At 44.6% G+C, this 13899-nt stretch overlaps 2 protein-coding genes across 2 annotated transcripts in view; both read right to left on the bottom strand.

Moving 5' to 3' along the window:
• Positions 1-1015: 1015 nt before the first annotated feature.
• LOC111218934 (potassium voltage-gated channel subfamily A member 2-like) lies at positions 1016-2518 on the bottom strand. The gene has a single exon (XM_022741422.1). It carries the CDS (start codon positions 2516-2518, stop codon positions 1016-1018), a length of 1503 nt encoding a protein of 500 aa, XP_022597143.1.
• Positions 2519-12570: 10052 nt separating this feature from the next.
• The window catches only part of LOC111218932 (potassium voltage-gated channel subfamily A member 3-like), a 6089-nt gene continuing 4760 nt past the window's right edge, over positions 12571-13899 (bottom strand). Inside the window, exons 2-3 of the mRNA XM_022741418.1 lie at positions 13663-13737; positions 12571-13524 (exon numbers count right to left, since the gene is read on the bottom strand). The gene's annotated coding sequence lies outside the window, so the exon portion shown is untranslated. The remainder of the gene's footprint in view (positions 13525-13662; positions 13738-13899) is intronic.

Genomic DNA, 13899 nt, shown 5'->3' on the forward strand with positions numbered 1-13899 from the left:
TAAAAAATATACGTGAGAAGCACACATTCATCATCATTACTAAAAAAAAAAAAAAAAAAAAAAAAAAAAATCATACATTACAACAAGTCAAATGAACACACAACAATAAATAAGACATTCACTTTGTTTGGAGAGACATTTCTTCTGTCCACCTGTTAGCCTGCTTTGGCTGGAAAAAAGGCAGAGTCTTGGAGACTGTTTACATATGATAAATCCACTTGAGCTTCACCAGAGAAGGAAATATGGCAGGACAAAGGAGGTGCTTTGCTATTGTAGTCCAGAATTACAGAACAGCATTGTCATTATCTGTAGGTCTCTACATAGGCCACTAGCTTGCACTAGACAATATCTAGTGAGGGCCGAGGGAGTAAAGCTAGCGCACTCCAGCTTTCTCTCTCACAGAAAAAGCGAGAAAAGATCCCCCCCCCCACTCCACCCCCCACCCCCCCTCCACCTGACAGAACAGCTGTGATCTTGGTGATTTTGTTTCTCAGGACCTTGGCAGTTAGAGCAGCACGTTAAAGTAGCTCATGAATGCTGATATTGTGCCCTGTTTTCAATCGTTCATACGTGAAGTTACACTGAAAAATTAAGGTTACGCTGATTTAAGTTGTTGTCATCGTGCATCTTCTCCCGACGGCAGCTTGAGCAAGAAGGTAGAAACTTGTGGTCCCTTTACACTGTTAATATTGATTATTACTGGTTAGGCTACTATTTGGCTACTGTTGCGAGCAGGACGACTACTGTCACATAAGTAAGACTAACTCCATGCAGACACTGACAATGTCCTAAATAAGACAGGGGGCAGTTCTATGATATGCAATGATAGGTCCGTAGGATGTGGGAGAATATGTGGTCCTGTCGACTGACCTTTTCTCCACGTTGATCTCACTCATCTGCCTCTGGACTCCCATACTGGGCGCCATACGTTGGTCAATACAGGGAGTCACGCCTTCATTCACTGTAACAGTCCCTGCAGACCCCAGCTGAAGTTAACCATCTACAGTAGCTCACATTATACATCTGTGCGCATCTTAGTGATATTTACATAGTTAGTGTTGGCCAGGGTGCAGTTTCCTGTTTTCATGCCCTCTGGTCTGAAGTCCTCAGTGCTGTGGTTCACAGCCTCCTGGATCTCCACATAGTCAGATTTACTGAGAGTGGATCCACTGCCGCTCCGACCACTCTTCTTCAGGTCATCAGCTGAGCTGGCTTTAGGCACACTTGGGATATTCAGATACTGCGCCTGCTCCTCGCCCTCCGTCTCTCTGTGGTAGAAGTAGTTGAAGTTTGATACGATGACAGGAACAGGCAGGGCAATAGTCAGCACACCAGCGATCGCACACAGAGACCCCACAATCTTTCCTCCAATGGTGGTTGGGACCATGTCTCCGTAGCCTACGGTGGTCATGGAAACCACTGCCCACCAAAAGGCCTCAGGGATGCTGCTGAACTGGGAATGTGGCTCGTCTGCTTCTGCGAAGTAGACGGCACTGGAGAAGAGGATCACACCGATAAACAGGAAGAAGATGAGGAGGCCCAGCTCACGCATGCTGGCCTTCAGAGTCTGCCCCAAGATCTGGAGCCCCTTGGAATGACGTGAGAGTTTGAATATACGAAACACCCTGACTAGACGAATGACACGGAGAATAGCCAAAGACATAGCCTGCTGGCCTGCCTGGCTGTCCTCTGGCCTCTCTGCTAGCTCTGTGCCCAGCGTGATGAAGTAGGGGATGATTGCCACAATATCAATGATATTCATGATGTTGCCAAAAAATCCAGCTTTACTCGGACAGGCAAAGAACCTAACCAGGAACTCAAAAGAGAACCAGATAATACAGAGGGTCTCCACGATGAAGAAGGGATCCGTAAAATATGTCGAGCCGTCAGAGGTAGAGGTGGTGTTGTACATAGACTGGGACGAATATTTATACATCTCCTCGTCTTCATTTCGGAAAACTGGCAGTGTCTCTAGACAGAAGCTGACAATAGAGATAAGAATCACCATGACAGAGATGATGGCAATGATGCGAGCGGGACCTGAGCTCTCCGGATACTCAAACAGCAGCCAAACTTGTCTCTGAAATTCATTCTCTGGCAGAGGCCGCTCCTCTTCCTTTATGAAGCCTTCATCCTCCCTGAAGATTTCCATAGCCTCCTCACCTAATTCATAAAACCGGATCTCCTCAGAAAAAATATCCAGGGTGACATTAACAGGCCGGCGCAGCCTTCCTCCTGATTGGTAATAATACAGAATGGCATCAAAACTCGGGCGATTCCGGTCAAAGAAGTACTCATTCCGGAGGGGATCAAAATACCTCATCCTTTTTTTGGGATCACCCAGTAGTGTCTCTGGAAACTGGGAGAGAGTCTTGAGCTGCGTCTCAAAGCGCAAGCCTGAGATGTTGATGACCACCCTCTCGCAGCACTCATGATCCGGATCTGGGTCATACTGGTCGTGAGGCTGACCCGGATGTGCTGCTGCTTCGTCTGCGGGGTCGCTGGTAGCAACCGTCATGCTGGAGGGAGATGGGACCTGCAGCTTTCAGAGAGGGTGGGGCCACGTAGGGCCACGGGAGGATAAAGACTCCCCACACTCGTGGGTTCAGGTGCAGGCAGTGAGGAGCTACAGGACAGGACAGAAAGCAGAGAAAGATTACAATATTAATGCGATTACCATCCGTTTCATGTTGTATTTACTATGCAATGAGCAAGAAAACTCATACTTTTGAACCGATTTATCAATCCTAAATTTGAGCATGCAGATTCAACAACTTGTATTCATTGGCATGTATTTCTGATGCATTCATTTTTCACAGACCAAAAACCATCAGTAATTCCCAGAAACGCTGTGCTTTTTCATGGTCTTTTCTTGAAAACAGGCACGAGCGGGGCAGTTGAAAATAACAGGCAGGAGGGGCAGAACCACTTCAGCGCATTGGCTCCATTGTGTCTATGTGTATTAGGGTATTAGTTCTCTCTCATCTGAGCACACTGCAGGATCAATAGCTAGCCAGTAATACTGTATCAGCTCTCACAGGGTGCAATTACAAGCAACAAATCTGATTATATGCTGAGTGCTCCATACAATCTCTGAGATAAATTTCCTCCCTCTGTAGGTGTGATGTGATCTACATTCCCTCCCAAAGCCAAGAAAAACTTCATCAAGTCACTTAACCAATTAATAGTTTATCAGTAGATTATAATTAGGAATATTTGTCATTGCCAGTGGTTGACATGGCCCACTGTGTTACTGCAGAGCTGTTTGAGCAGCCCACACCTTAACCTTCAAACTTCATAGGCCACTACATAAAAGCTATATGTATGAAGATATTGGAGAACTATTAGATTTTACATCACACAGCCACATGATGTGTCATTTTGGTAGTAAAAGCAGCAAGGTCTGAATAAACATCCAAAAAGTCCTACCTATTGTCACTGGCACTTATGAGGCGCGTTTACAGTCTGTCTTCTATAGTGGGAATGTGTAAACTGGGCGAAGCAGGTGTGTCCGGTCCAAAGTCAGTCCCTCCACGATCAAAGCAGCTCCTTTCTGTCAGCCATATATCACCAGAAGCTCCGGCTCTGCAGCAACGCAGCAGTGGGAGTGAGAGAGGGGACAAGGCGTGAGGATGCAGGAGTTACCTCCCTTGCCTCAGTCACCAGCAGATACATGTTGTGATGCAGCTATGGCTACAGGTTGAAGCTGTTGCTGTTGCTGTTGCTGCTTCTGCTGCTGGTGGGGGTGGTGGTGGTGGTGGTGGTGGGACAGTGATTTTTGTTAAGCAAATCTTAAAAAGCTGGCATCAGCAACATTTGACGCCCCCCTCCCTCCCAGCCCCCTCCACCACTTCAGAACAATATGCCACCGCCTGTCACACAGCAGCAAAGGTAATCCTCTAGTCTGAAATCTGCGGAGACTTAAGGAGGAAAGGAGGTTGCGGGAGGCGGCGATGCTGTCAGTATTTCTACTCGGAAGCACCCATGCGTCGCTTCGGCGGATTTCGTTTAAGGCGAAATCACCTGTTTGATCCCCAAACAGGTCCGTATTCCGCCCGAAGGTTTCTGCATCTCGGCTCAAACGTTATTTCCTAATTTATCTCCGCGTAAATTCCACCATCTTTTTTCTGATGGGGAATATCCATATGAACACACCAATGATGCACATTAGTAACAAATGGAGGCTTATGTTCACAACCCATTCCATGGAATAACGCAGTCCTCTGATGGCGTTTGTAATAGGTGGACAACTGTTGTTGTCAATAAATTTCAGACAGAGCAGCCAAGTTCATGCACTGGGATATAACGTTAAATGGCAAGTGTTGTAGTTGATTGGCAAGCGCGGGTGAGTTAGTTTGGAGTGGCAGGTGCCAGACATGCTCAAGCCATTTGCAGCCCTCTCCTGAGTGGATCGCGGACAGCCACAACAGACTTCCATGCACTAAACAAAGCAGCATAGCATTATCTGTCGGACTATAACATTATTTCAGATAATGGCATGCAGGAATTCACCCTGATTCTCTTGGTGTGCAGACGCATGTATTTTTTTATCCAGTTTGTCTCCTCTTAAAAGGTGCCTTGAGGTCGTGAGTCCATTCCTTCATATCTGTCCCTCTTCTCTCATTTGACTAATCTATCCAGCGGCTGTGTCATCTCATCACGACCAACTGTTTCTGAGCTGCCGGCTCTTCCCACGTCTCTCATATTTCACCATAATTCACCGTAGTAGAGATGCGTGGGCTGCAGTTGGGCATCGCAGCGCATACTAAGAGCTTCTTTGCGCGCCTCGCCCCGTCCCTTTGCGCTGCCCCTCTCTCCCCGACACTCCAGTCCTCGCTGCTCCACATTAAAGGGGAAGTATCGCCCAACACAGGGTGGGAACGGTTTTCAACCAAACATGCGCGTCTCAGGAGAAAATAAAGGACACAACATTTGGAGGTAGAAAGTGACAAGATGAGGGATATGATATCCTAAAATGTGGTAACAGACTTTGCCCTGTGCCCATTGCTACGTTTACACTTGACAGCAGACATACATGCCAGCATAGCAAATTAGTTCTGGTCCAAAGATAGAAAGAAAATAAGCAAAAAAGAATACACACAATATTAACAGTGTTTTTTTTGTTGTTTTTTTTTGGCTGTGGAAGAATGTCAGGGAAAAATGAGGAAAAGATATACAGCAGGGATTTTTTTTTTTTCTGGACCGAAATAAGGGCAATGAATTGAAGGAATGAGGAACTGGTGAGCCATCAGCTGCAGCATGTGTGGATATCACCAGAGTAGTGGGCCAGCATGTCTGAGCCATTCCAGTAACCCAATGAGTCATTTTTATCGTAACTTTCCCATCTCTCATGATTTGAGCATTTGTGTACAGGTTTGATTGGCTATACTGACAGAACCCCTGTGCCTGTGTTTGTCTGTGCATGTTTGTCTGTGTGCTTTGCTTTGTTAGTCTGTACAAATAGAACAGTACAGTATGTGCACAAACATTATGACAGTAGATTTTAGATGTATGAGTAAACAGTGTGTGCCACCTGTGAGGTCTTTAATATATGCAGGATACAGAGGCCGGCATGAGTATACAGTTTGTTGAGTCGTTGATTCCACTCTGATCATTTACAGGCCTGCGTACTGCATCACAGTCCACTAATTACTGCCCCCACCTATTCAGCACATGCAGGCGAACGCTCACACTCGCAGGGGACTGATGCTAACAGCTCTTAATGCAATCACAAACTGAAGATGAAATTCACGCCGAGGGTCCAGCAATTATATGGTCAAATTGACTGTTACAGTGAAGTTCTCTTGCAGACAGTCTTGCCTGCCCTTCTTTCCTTAGCTGCTCGAAAGTGGGCCAGGTGAAAACCCAGATATGTCTTCAGGCAGAGAGCAGGAATCGCACACGAAAGAGCAAGAGACTCCACGACTCCCTTGAGAAGACATGAGGGAGGACCACATGTCCTCCTTCATACCTTCTCCTTGCTCTGCCATTCCCCCATGCACAGCCCAAGGACAGGTTCAACGTGATATGCAATCCCTGTCCAATCAAAGTGTTGAAATACTGATTAAGATGATGGCATGGGACCGCAGGGATTAATAGCAGTTACTCTGCATCGAGCTGAGCTACTGTTTTTCAACTCTGGCTGAAGGTCTCAATGAGAAACATTGACACTGTTACATAAGCAGGTTGATTGATGGCCAGGAACTCTCAAACCCCCATCGTCCGTAAATGTAAATGAAGAGGGCCCATTTCTAAATGGGGGGCAGCGGAGAGCCCGGCCACCAATTTCCAGTGCTTGGTGTCAGTAGTGTAACAATTCATCATCCACCATCACATTCGCAGCAATTATCTATAACACAGTTTTACGAGTGGGACGAGCACGAGGGCACTTAGAGTATGGGATATGGGATTGAGTTTGTGGGCATTGGGGGAGGGGGTGAGTCACATCCTTTACTGACTGTAATGTTTTATTTCATTCTTGCAACTGTTTTGCATTCACATTCGCCTACACCATTCATGTCCCATTTCATGTCATAAGTCAGTGTTCGTAACCATGGCCGTGATCTTTTCCGTAACCCCAACCGATTAGTAGGCTGTTAGTTGGCTAAACTAAGCAATTCTGTCACCATACTACAAATGAATGTGTTAGGTTTTGTAACAAATCTGGACTCCAGTTCAAAAATGGGTTTAATGTGAAAGATGTTTCAGATGTAGGAGGTCTGGAATCGACGATGGAGCTGGGCAGGTGGTTCTTGGAAATGTGGCCAGCGGCAGGCTGAGCAGGGGATGTCTGTGGCTGGAGAGCTAGACGAGGCAAGCGCACGCCACAGCCACGGGGAGAGTTGACCTAAGCATAGGCAAAAAGACAAGGTCAAGTTTGAGGGCAGAGATGAGGAAGTAAACTTAAGGTAACTAGAGCTGGCCGAGTGTTTGTACAACTTGGCAGACTTGAGAAGAGTGGAAGAGTGATCCAGGTTTTTATACTGCAGGCGGTGCATAGTAGATTGGCCTCAGGTGTGCGGGTGATTAGGTGGCAGGAGGAACTGGATACCACACTCAGCAGATACACACACACACACACACGTGCGCGCGCACACATACACACACACACACACACACACAGAGACAGGAACAGGGACAAACTAGGGACAAACTGTAGGAGGGGACACACAGTGAAAACAATGGGAAAGTGGGAGGCCGTGCCTAACTATAACAGAATGAACCCCTAACCATATTATACCTGGGCCATAATTTAACATAATTTAACTATGCCTGAATTTCTTCATTTGCCACTCCCACATCTTCTTGAAAGAAAACAAAACAATAAAAAAAAAAAAAAAAACACTTGTTGAATGTTTTGCAGATTGATACAGTAGGCTATGTCTGGTATGTTTCAGGGAAATGTTATGAGCCAAAAACATTAATAATAAAAAAAGTGGAAGTTGGAAATGAACATAATTCAGAAGAGATACAGGTAATATTATTGAGCTTATTTCTCACTTCCCGTTGATTTTGCCTGTCAACAGTTGGAGCTGCAGCAGTAGCTGTGACAGGTCATGGAGGCAATTTAGGCAGTTAAAATAGTTTAATATACTTATTGCCCACTCTCGCAATTTGCTTAAAAAGTCTAATACTTTCTCGTAAAGTCATAACTCAGTCTAAACAATACACAGACATTATTTTTAGATCCAATGCAATATCAATTTTCTGATGACACCATTATGCTCCAATATCCATTATGAATAAATGTCCAGACATTTACTCATAGGTCATAGAAAAAAGAGACTTTTTTTAACTCCAGGACTTGACTGAGAATCAGGGGGCACAGTGTCAGCCTTTGAAAACCCTGATAAATAGTTTTATATTACTAGCACACAGATGACCCAGAGTTTTGAGGACCATTAACCCTCTGACCATTTTAGATCCTCAATTCTGTCTCCACTTCCCGCTCAGCTTCAGGTTGTGCCAAGTCTCAAAAGAATGGGACAATTGATTCTGTTTTGTGTTCACCCAAGCAGACCAAATGGAACCTCATAGAAACTGAAGAATGCTTTCCAACTAATGACTCCGCATGACTGCATCAATCATGTCAGTGCATTGTTCACCGCATAAAACATCTTTAAGATTCAATTTGGCATTTTTTGATCGTGACTCCTTCATACATCATAGTGGCTGGGCAAGGGCCCTAGCTGTGGGATAATCCACATATTTGTGCATCAGTGAGTGAGTCAGCAGACTTGCACACCTAAAATCCCCACCCTTTTCTGTGCAGCAGGACATGTGGAAGTGAGCGAGGGAGGAGGAGAGTGAGAAAGAAATGGGGTGAAGGAGAGAAGAGGGTGTCGATCCAACTCATGACGGCAGACTGCAGGGGAGGAGCGTCGTCCTGGATGACCTCTGCTGGTGCTGCAGCAGGTGATCACTCACTTACAAGCTACAACACACACGTGCACACACGCGACACACACACACACACACACACACACACACAGATTGGCATGTGCATGCACGTACCACCAGAACACAATGAAATACACATTTAGACAAAGTCATGCTGACTCCATGTTTCTTTATTGAGAGTGCAGTACAATAGACATATATACAAGTGCATATGTAAAGATAAAATCCATATGCAAAGACACACACACACACATACACACACACACACACACACACTAAATTCCTGAAAGACAGCTCCAGAAGACATCGTAACCTTTCATTTCAAAGTGAATGTAGGTATCAAAGGCGAAGGAAATTAGTTGCTATGGTCGCTTTTTTTCCCCCATTTTCCCCCCTCACTCCTCTCTCCCCTTGCGTGTCTCCCTTTTGGGCCCCCCCCTTACACCCACACACACACACACACACACACACACCTATATTTAGAGAGTGACCTTGAAAGACTTCCACCTGACTGTTGAGAGCAGCCAGTCTGATGATGATCACTGCTTTCATGATGAGATATGTCCTCACCTTCAGAGTAGAGTACTGTGGTATTGATTCTGGATGTGGTTTCACTTTCTGTTGTTGTCTCAGCCTTAGAAAACAAAGAAAAATCAATGACCTAACTGATCTGGAGGTGTGGCTTAGCTAAGAGGGGAAACTTTTATGATGTATATACTGCATGAGTGAATATGTGCGGCATATCCAGAGATCTCCTCTACATCAAAGCTTGGCCTGATTTTTGAAACGTCCCCTTAATATGCAGTGACCCACAGAAAATCTCCCCCAGTTTCCTTCCCACACTGCAGACAACAGTTAAGTGCTGCCTGTCTAGTCAGTTCAATCAGATCAACAGTTAATGTATATGACCACAGTCTGGGAGCCACAGGCATCAGCTACCATTTGGGCTGTAGCGTGCGTGTCTTATGTGACAGCAACTTGTGGTAACACTGTGTCAGAGCCAGCATACATCCCTTGGGAAAGACTACCCCCCCCCCCCCCAATGATCTGAGGGGGCTAGAAGGTAAAGAGAAGGGAGGAAAAGGTTGAAGTTATGTCAGGAAGAGCAGATATGTGTCACGGAGGAGAGAAACAGAAGAAGAGGGAGTGAGGAGAGTAACATAGTCAGCAGGAAACGCAGTTAGAGGAGTGCAGAAAATGAAAGTGGCGGGGAGGCATGGGACAATAGAGGTGGAGAGGGTAGCAGATAAAGGTCACAATGACAGAGTGATGAGTCATCCAGTAGAGCACAGCAGCATCTCTCTCTCTCTCTCTCTCTCTCTCTCTCTCTCTCTCTCTGTTTTACACTATCACCATCTCTACCATCTGTTTGTTTTGACAGCAAAACCTGAGATGACTGGCGGCAGATCCCCCCCGTTCCGACAGCTACAAAAAATCAAATGTGACTTAACATCTGGGTCTGAACATGCGACAGATATTATTTTGAAAGTGTGTTTAGGCGTGCCTGTTTGTGTTAGTGTGCATCTAAGAGTATGTGTATGTGTGTGTGTCTGAGATGGGTTTGTTTTGTGTGTTTGCACAGAGGACATATGTCTGGACAGGGAGTCCGACTTGGTCTGCTGCGCCTGTGGCTGGGAACGGGGAACTGATCAGCCAATCAGCATCAAGAAATAATCTGATTTTTGTGGGAGCACTAGCAACAGCATCATCAGCCTTAGCAACCGTCCCTTCCCTGCACTGCCAATGGTGTGACCCTTCTGGTGAACATGGAAATATCACATCATTGAAAGTCACAAAAGAAAAGGTGAGACTCATAGACTGTATGTTAGTGTGCTTATTTGAAGAGGGTCGACCAATTTTTGAAAGGTTTTTAAGGATCTTTAGTAAATTCAGGTCAAGTCAAATGTATATATCCTAAGATCAGAAAATATCTCAGAGGGCTTTACAGCCTGAACAACATTTGACATCTTCGGTTCGGGTAAGGAGAAAAAAATGTCCAGCGGCTTTAAAGAGAGTTTCAGCCTTCAGCAACTTTACTATTTTGGTTCACTCTAGTGTTGTTTTCAGATGCAACAAGCTGCTGTTTTCAGTGAAAAACCCACTGCACACTACCTGCTTAACACCAAATGCAGTTAGTGACTAGCTAGTGGAGCATTTAGCAGTTAAAGAGCCACATTCTTCAGTCAGGAGTTGGTACAGACTAAAAAAAGGGCTAAAAGAGAGTAAATATTGGGCTTACAGTTGCCAGATGGCAACAGAACAACAACTGAAACACAGCTCCAAATGAATGATAATGTTTCTCTGTGTTCATAATTTATTTCTGCTGCCCCCAAGTGGAAAAAAATCAAAACAAAACAAAATAAAAAGTTATTACAGGTTTAGGTCATTCCATCTTCCTGGACATGTTGGAATGTTCTTTAATCAGTAGCTGTTGTTGGCATTTAGCCCTATAATACCTCTGTGTTATTTGTGTGTGCATATGATCTGATGTTGGCTCGTCAATGGGTAGTGTTGGCATTGTCTCAACTCTACTTAGACCTGCTGTCCAAATGGAGTCCCTGAGGCCCGATCTGCCTTTGGGGCAATACACTGATCCTCTGCCAGAGATACAAGCACACACATAAAATACCCACAAACACACTGACACACACAAAAATGACACACAGTCAACATTGTCCTTCTCAGAAGCTGCGTGCACATGAATGCAGCAGCCGTTGATGCTGATACAGACAGCTTAAGCCGCGATCCCTCCAGTGCACCTGCAGAGAGCTGAATCTGTTCTATATGGCTTCTTCTCTTTATCTTACCAACAACCCTCCCTTGTTGCTATGGAGATTTCCTGCTGTAGCGCCGTGGCTGGTTGTGAGCTTTGGTGACATCATGGGGATTGTAATGATCTCAAATCGCAAACACCTTTCATAGCAAAGCCAGAGCTAGAGAAAGACAATGACAGGCAAACAGGCAACAGCAGAAAGTTGGGGATCTGTCCATAACTGTGCTGTAATGGAAAACATTGGTAGTATTTTCTCCAGAAGTACATTACTGAATTTCCAATTTATCATCCACACAGGCAGTTTGATTCTCACACAATAGCCAAGGTGGATGGCAGAGCTGTTAGTAAGCTGGTGCGCTTACTGGAACAATAAAGAACACTTGCTCATACACAGTGTGACAGCATGATGGCTGTAAACCTCTGTAAGAATGTTAATATTTACCACCTCGGGCTCAGAGATGAGCTTGAGTTTTCCACTGGGCTCGTACACTATTCATTTCTCTTTAAGGCCCAGCCATGCACTTCAGGGAGCAGCCAAACAGCGTGATATAATGTTATCATGGAATTGAAAGTGGGAACCACCAATGCCAAATATAAATCCCTGGTGCATCTGATGTTGCAGTTCTTAAATCAGACAGAATGCTGTTTTTCATTTTTAATATTTTCCTTCTGTTTCGCTGCTGTTTACCAAAAGATGAAGTATTCCCTCATAAAGGACTCACCCGGTCACCCTTTTACAGAGAGGTTGCCTTGTTCTGTCTGGTTAGCACAACTACAGTAGGGACTTCTGTTGCATGAGTGTGTTGTTCTGTAACCAGGCGTCTAAACGGCTGCGAGCCAGACGTTACTGTTCACTACTGAAAGACGGTCACTGTGCAAGGCTCTGAATGGGAAACACTTATTAAACAGTGACACTTCCTGTGTTTCAACAGCATTTTAACGGATGCTAATGCTCCGATAAACTCAGGAAATTTGAATGGAACACTGAAGGACTGAACCATTAGAAATATGTCCCTATGTTTTGTCATCACATTTACATAAAGTACTTTAAACACTTGATATGGTGCCCTACTTTAAACCTTTTAATGTTTTTGCTCTGCCTGTTTTTGCACCTTTTTCCTGTTGAATAATAAAACACAAATTGATCAGAGTGCTTATACTAAAAACAAAATATTGGAGTGAATGAGAGAAGTGATCCATCCACACACGATGGGTTATATTGTTTCAACCTCCTCTCGTCATATTTTTCATAATTGAAATATACTGTACACAGAGAAGGCAATGAGGTCTGCAGTTGGACCTAGATATTCTCCCAGACATACATGAGTACCATTCTCTCAGTAATTGAGTGAAAGCAGACTGCAGCTCCTCTCAAATAAAGACAGTACAACTCGTAATCTCTTTATATGGGTCATGTTTAAGACAGCACAGAATAACACAGAACAAATACTGGCATACACAGCCTTCCCCTGACAACATTCTGCCCCATCCCAAAAAAAAACACCAGTGCACTCTGGGATAAAAGAGAGCCATCCACAGGCATGTGTATACGTGTGTGCGTGTTTGTGTGTCTGTGTTTGTGTGTATGTTCATGCCTCTGTATTGTTCTCCATGTGTAGGTCAGGGGAATAGCAGCAACCAGCACACATACTGTATGTGTGTGTTTCACATATTAGCAATACTGAGCACACAGAGCTAACAAAGGCATATGGCTAACAGTCTTTCATTTGTATCACAGTTTCATATCAGCAAATCATGGTTGGCTTCAGTTTTTGCCACTTTTGACTTGAAGCAAAAGCTGTTTGTCAGTTATTGTCCGTAATGAACATCAGTTCCCAGAAACATGAATACAGAGTGTAGAAATCCTTGTAAAGTCCAGGAATGAAATGTGCTTTGCAAAATTGCTGGCTGTTTCCTGTAGCTGTCCTTTTGAATTGTATATAGAAAGCAGTATGGAGAAGTGTCAGAGTCCATAACACACAGTCCCAGCTGAATTCTGTCACTGTCTGAATCACTTTTGATCCTGTGATGGTTACACTCACAGTGTGTTAACTCCAGAACAGAAGCAGTTATAAAACTGCGGCTACAAAACTGTATTTGGGATATGTTATACGTCTGTTTTTTTTTGTTTTTTTTTTTCATTCTTGCGATTGCATTTTGTTGCATTTTGGATTGAATGGTTTTCCAGAGGAGGAGGAGTCTGATAGGCACTGCTTGTTAGAAGTCCGGGTTTGAGGACACCAGTCAGGAGGACGACGGCTGGGGAAGAAAAATTGATCCAGCGGGAGTTCTGTCTCAATTCTTAACTTTGGCCCATCTGGCTCAACAGAAAGACCAGAGTCATTGTGCCCCTACAGGGAAAAAGGGTCACTGCCGGTTAATGGATAATCTATACAGCTTTAAAATGAGAATACCTTTCTCAGTAATTATCAATGAATGTTAGTTCACCCATGTCATATTTACACTCCTTATAAACATAGTCTATTTACCTAAATGGGATACAGTCTAATTGGGGTCGTCAGGGGTTCCAGGAGGTCTGAGCAGAAAAATGGAACAACTTTCACCTGAGAGAAGGGCAGAGCGAAGGGGGAGGAGGAGGAGGAAAAGAAAAAGCAAAATTGTTAGAGCCACACAGCGTAGACAGACCCATCACACAACTCGGTGGTCTTATTAACGATGCAAGGCTGCTCCTCTTGTCCCTGCTGTCTCATTACTGCTCATGCAAA

The sequence above is a fragment of the Seriola dumerili genome, unplaced genomic scaffold, assembly GCF_002260705.1.
Source record: "Seriola dumerili isolate Sdu_G_001 unplaced genomic scaffold, Sdu_1.0 BDQW01000056.1, whole genome shotgun sequence".
Taxonomy (NCBI): Eukaryota; Metazoa; Chordata; class Actinopteri; order Carangiformes; family Carangidae; genus Seriola; species Seriola dumerili.